Consider the following 6,026-nt stretch of genomic DNA (forward strand, 5'->3'; position numbering starts at 1 on the left):
ATGGAAAGGACCAGTTAATGCTTAATTTGTTTTGTCTCTTTTTTCAGTTTTCCATTTTCTCTTAATTTCTTATTCATTTCTTTTTTCTTCTAGTTTTGCATGCATGTATCTGCTAATATGAACAACTAATATGAAAACAACCCTGTGCATTACAACATACTGTGAAATACATAATATTTTTGTTAAGTGACATTCTGTATGACTTGTAATTTTTCTGTTTTAATACTATTTTGTACTCTTTAAAAAATAAATTCAGAGGTTTAGAAAGGCAAAAAATATGTTTTATTGTCTAATGGCCTTTTGGTTAATGCTTTTTATGTTCCCCAAAATTTCTGCAGGGCCTTTTTCATATCTTGGTTCCTAAGACTGTATATCACAGGGTTAAGGAGAGGGGTCAAAACAGAATAAAAGAGGGTCACAATCTTCTGTATCCCAGCTGCATGATCAGATGTTGAGCTCCCATACATGACTAATACTGAGCCATAAAATAGTGAAACCACAACCAGGTGAGACCCACAGGTGTTAAAAGCCTTTTTTTTCCCAGTTGCTGAAGGGACCTTCAGTACAGCTTTTAGGACCAGAGCATAAGACCCCATGATGAAAAGTAAGAGAATAACCATTGCAGGGGAATTTAAGATGGATATAACAAGCTCTATCACAGGAGCTTTTGTGCAAGCGAGGGCTAACAAAGGGCCTGGGTCACACAGGAAATGATCAATTATCCTGGGGCCACAGAAGGACATCTGTGAAATGATGATGATGGGGACTGGGAACCAGAGAAAACCAAGCACCCAGCAGCTGACTATGAGATTGGTGCAGAGAGGTCGAGTCATAATGGAAGGGTAGTGCAGAGGCCTGCAGATGGCAAGGTAGCGATCAAATGCCATGACTGCCAGGAAGAAGCATTCTGTGGAACCCAAGGAAAAGAAGAAATAGAACTGGAGGAAGCAGCCAGAGAAGGAGATGACCTTGGAGTCAGAAAGGAAGTTGACCAACATGTTGGGGACCGTGGAGGTGACATACCAGATCTCCAGGAAGGAGAAGTTGGCCAGCAGGATGTACATGGGTGTGTGTAGTCTCTGATCCCAGCGCACAGCACAGATGATGGAAGCATTGCCCATGAGGGTGAGGAGGTAGACAGCAGAGAAGAGCACAAAGAGAAGGATCTGCCTCTCCCTGGGGCATGTAAAGCCCAAGAGGATGAAGCCAGTGATGGTGCTGGAGTTGCTGGGGATGTGGAATTTTGCCATGTGTCTGTGAGCTGTAAACATATAAGGATTGTTGGATGGTACAATAAATGAGGTGGTATATGCATTTATATTGAAATCTTGAGAAAGAAAATACATTGATAGCAATAAGATATGTAAAATATAATATATAAATAATATATATAATTTTCCTATTACTGAGATAAAATGCCTGAAATCCAAAACAAAAAACCCAAAATTTAAATGTGGTTTATAGAAGCCTTTAATTTTCTGGTTGCCACACAAGGTGGCATGACAGACGGGACATTCAGTGCTGTTCATGCTAGACAGAAAAAAGTGAAAGTGGCAAGCAGCAACCAAGCACAATAGTACCCCTCTTTCTATCTCCTATGTTCGAAGCAGGCTACCACACCCAGGTGGGATACCCTTGGTTGCATTATAGCACTATGAATCAATCCCAGCATCATGATTATCTTTAATCCTAGCATCACACAATCTAGATGGAGCCACTTCTGAAATACCAACCTTTTATCACATGATCCTGTGGGTGGGCATATATGTAATATACCTTATATGCATATATACACCTGAGCTGATTCTTTGCTTATATTTGTATTTTTACTATTGGTTTAAGGGAACTATTGGTCTAAATCCATAAGATCTCATCTACACTGTATTTAATGAAAGTAGAATAGAACTCTCAAATTTCTTTGGAATATGCTTCTTCCAGAGTTTATATCTTTTTTTTTTCTCACAAAACAGGATTTCTTCCCTTTTCATAGAGTTGAAGTCAGGGCAGATCAGTGTGACAGTATATATTGCCCATCTATGGCCTGCTAGGTTACAGACAGAGTAACTAAAAAGGGTAGCTCATTGTATCTTCTTTTGCATACAGATTTTCTCAGCCTCCCAGCATAGTCAGAGCAAATTGGAACTTCCAAACAGTGGTCTTTGATTCCGCACACATTAACATCTACAGCATCACAGGCTGTTTTATTAATCAGAGGTGGGCACACTCACAACCCTCCCCTGAATTATATGAAAGGCTTCACACAGTCTAATACTCTGCAGGTATAAAATAAGACTTCAGATTATTCTGACCAGCCAAATAGGGGTAGCAGTGTGCATATCCTCATGCCATCCCTGGAGCTCCTCTGCAACCGCTGATGGTGTACTTACTCAGGACCACAGGTACCAGTCGGCATGTGATAGAAAGGAATCTGAACATTGTAATGCTTTGCACCAGCGGTTCTCCATCATAAATTTTTAGTAAGTAGTTTAGACTTGTAGGCCCTATAATCTCTGTCAAATCGAATCTCTGATCTTGTACAAAAGCTTCCATAGGCAATACTTAAATGAATGCATATGACTATTTTCTAATAAAACTTTATTGAGTCCACTGAAACATCAGTTATATACTGTATTATTAGTTCAATTTTAAAACAAATTAAAATGTATTAATTATTGTAACTGTCCTACAAACCTGTTTCATTGTAATTTTGTCTTTTTTTCTTATTAACATAAATAAAAAAATAAAACGTTCAATTAAAAAATTCTTCTTTTTGGATGAGTGGTTTTTATTTTTTTGTTTGTTTGTTTGTTTTGTTTTTCTTTGTAATATCAGAGGCAGATCTCAGGACATTGTGCTCGCCAGGCAGGCACTTAGGCTATTGAGCTGAGTCCCTGGCCCTAAGATAATATTTATACAACCATAAAACTAATAAAGATACAGACTGAAATTCCAAAACTCACATTGGTTAGAAGAGAATGGTAATAAGTAGCACTACTCATAAATCTCTGTAAAAAATTTCATTGGAATATTAATAAATTATCAATGAGTCTAGTGAGACATACATAGATAGGAGATATATCCAGAAATAGATGAACAAAAAAATAAATAGATGATTGTCCTTGTTTAATTCAATACAAAGTTCAGGACCAAAAGTTTTCAAATGTTGATTTTTTTTTTTGCGGCCGATTGTTACTGTGTGTTGCTCAGGGTGCCTTCAAACTTGGGATACACTTATGTCAGCGTTTTCTTTAACTTGAACTACAGCCATAGGCCAGGATGTCTAGTTTATATTCATAAATCTACTCCTCAATGAAGACTTCACAAATACAATTTATTAATCATTTTTTTGTTGTGGATGTGAGGATACAAACATTGTGTTACCTGGGATGGAGTTTATCTCATGATCCTTTGCCTCAGTCTCACAAACAGCTGGGTGTACGCTGTCACAACTTGCTAAATTATTGATTCTTGTATCTTTAATAATATTGAGACATAGCTGTTGGATACATTGAGACTATTAATGAAAAAGTAATACATTGTCAAGCAGATGTACACAAAATATAAAAAAATTAAATTTCTGTCTATAGAAAAGAAGGTGGGAGGCAAGATTGGGCTCACTGTGTATCAATTGTTTCCTCCTCCCTTCTACATTCATAGGAAAGAGCACACAAAGCATCTGTGTGACTACGGAACAAGCTCCTGCAGGAGCTGCGGTAGGAGGCACTGAGACTGCTAGCGGTGAGCAGCTGGAATTAGCTTGAGCAGCAGAACTAGAAGAGATCTTCTGAATCAATTTACAGTCAACTTACCATCAAGAATTTCCAAATACATTGAAATTTGCCTCTGTGTCCACACCCACCCCATACATCCATACATGCGCATAACAAGGGAGTAAATGTCATCCTTCATGATATGTGAGCAATGACACTGATGTTTTGCAGTCTCTGAGATAGTAAAGTGCCTCCAGGAATCAGTGTCTTTTCTTCTTTGTTAGTTTCACTCAGTTGTAAGAAGTTTTACCAAAGAGTTTGAGGAAGATACGAGGAAACTCATAAATGTTCGATGAGGAAATGATTATTTGCAGAGAGAACACATCTATGGATATACACCAACTATTTCATTTACAGTTTAAAAAACTGTGTGTTATGAAATTTGAGGAACCAAAATCTAAAACACGTGGAATGATTAAGGCTCCTAAAGTGTTGGTGCAGGCTAGAGTGGAATTGCATGCAAGCAGGCAGTGTGGAGGTGAATGCTATGATGAAAGAGCATAGTCCAGCCCAGATGGTTTTTTCTCTGGCTGCTAAAATAGTTACTGTCCAAATGCTTTGTATGCAGAAATGTGAGAGGATGACAGTTCTAGGTGGTTCAAATAGATCTTTTCCATTTTTAATCCTTTGAAAGTTTCTTTTCCTTATAGGGAAAGTGAGCTGAACTACTTCATTTTTAACTGCTATTCATTTTTAAATATTTACTTTCATTAAAAATATAACACAAAAAATATAACCCAATGGCCAGGGAGATAGCTCAGAAGCATAAGTGCCTGTTTGGCAAGTGCAAGCTCCTGAATTTGATCCCTGGTACCCTCCCACCCCAAGCCCCAAAACCACAAAACTCCCCTACATACACATGGTATCAGGACTATGTAAGATCTAAACCTGATTTTTTTGTTATAATTATGTCTAATTATAACATGAAAATTTCAGTTAGATACTCTGTCACTTATAAATGAGTCCAGAATGTCTATAACAGCTGCAGCTCAAGACAATTTTCCAATTTAGGAAACCTGACAAAGCTGCTGTAGTAAAAAGGCACCATCACTTTATGCTTGACTGAACCAAACTGACAGTGAGTGAAGAAGCAGACATTTCTAGCAAGATCTCATGGTTTCTTACCTTTTATCAGTTGGCTTCCTTGTTCAGAGGGCAGCAGAGGAGTTTACCTGACATATGTTGCCCTGGGGCTTCTCGAAGGCAGGAAGAACTTCTGAATTGGCTGCAGAAGGGAGATGTAATATGAGTAGAAGTGCTCAAACTTTGCTGATCTGTACAGGATGCTTGCTGTGATTAACATTCTGAACAGCCCCATCTTCACCATCGTGATACTTAATAAAGTTGGGACAGATCCATTATAACTTAGCCAGATTCTATGTACATTGTATTTAAATTGGCTGCATGTGGTGCCACATACCTAAAATCTCAGCACCTGGAAGGCTGAGGAAGGAGGATCACCATGATTTTGAGGTCATCCTGGGTTATGTAGTGAGTTGAAGATCACTAGCCTGAACTTCATGAAGAGACCATGTTTTAAAGAAAATGTCTTCAAGTGTAGATATACTCATAAGTGAAATAAACCAGACACACATATGTAAATGTCTTATAGTCTACCTAGTATAAGAACTCAAAAGAAGAAATAAAAATAGAAAGGAATAACATAATTAAAAGGAAAGCAAGAAACTGAGGATTGGACAATGAAGAGAGGGCAAGGTAAAAGGCTGGGAAACATGACAGTGGCAAAGCCATACATTTATATGTAGAAGGTGAGTAATGCAATGATCCTGAGAATCTTTAGCAGGTTTTCAAAAGTGGCCTTTGGTTGGTGGCTGTTGGTTGGTGGCCTCTTGCTCTGACTCAGTACATATGCTGACACCTGTGAACAAGGTAACTGCACTGAAGATAGCAAGGTCTAATAGTAGTGTCATTCTTGAAATGCTTGTCATTCTGGTCTTCTAAATACGTACTGCTTGTCATGACATACGAATTATTGCCATACTGTCTCTCAAGTAAATGTTTTGGTTTTTTAAAAATGGATAATAAAACAAGAGACAGGGGAAGAAAGGAAATATGTAAGCTGAATTACATTTCTCTAATATTTTACTTGTTTTAAAGGCTAGTCCAAGAAGATAAAATGATGAGAAAGTAAAAGGTTTGATCTCAGCAGCATATGTAATTCCTTTATTTGATATGGCCTGGAAATTATTCCATCTGTCAGTTCTGCAAAGCCTTGGGAGAAGGAAACTTCTCTAT

General features: G+C 37.9%; 1 protein-coding gene across 2 annotated transcripts; it reads right to left on the reverse strand.

Moving 5' to 3' along the window:
• Positions 1 to 314: 314 nt before the first annotated feature.
• On the reverse strand, positions 315 to 5,750 carry LOC101578334 (olfactory receptor 11G2-like). Of its 2 annotated transcripts, XM_023704163.1 has the most exons (2): positions 5,737 to 5,750; positions 315 to 1,227 (listed from the first exon to the last, which is right to left on the reverse strand). In XM_023704163.1, the coding sequence occupies exons 1-2, from the start codon at positions 5,748 to 5,750 to the stop codon at positions 315 to 317; spliced, it is 927 nt and encodes a 308-aa protein (XP_023559931.1). The 2 variants fall into 2 exon arrangements, with proteins under 2 accessions (XP_023559931.1, XP_004644070.1); XM_004644013.3 differs by lacking the exon at positions 5,737 to 5,750 and having other exon boundaries at positions 315 to 1,262.
• Positions 5,751 to 6,026: the final 276 nt, after the last annotated feature.

The sequence above is a fragment of the Octodon degus genome, unplaced genomic scaffold, assembly GCF_000260255.1.
Source record: "Octodon degus isolate 3935 unplaced genomic scaffold, OctDeg1.0 scaffold00189, whole genome shotgun sequence".
NCBI classification, from domain to species: Eukaryota; Metazoa; Chordata; class Mammalia; order Rodentia; family Octodontidae; genus Octodon; species Octodon degus.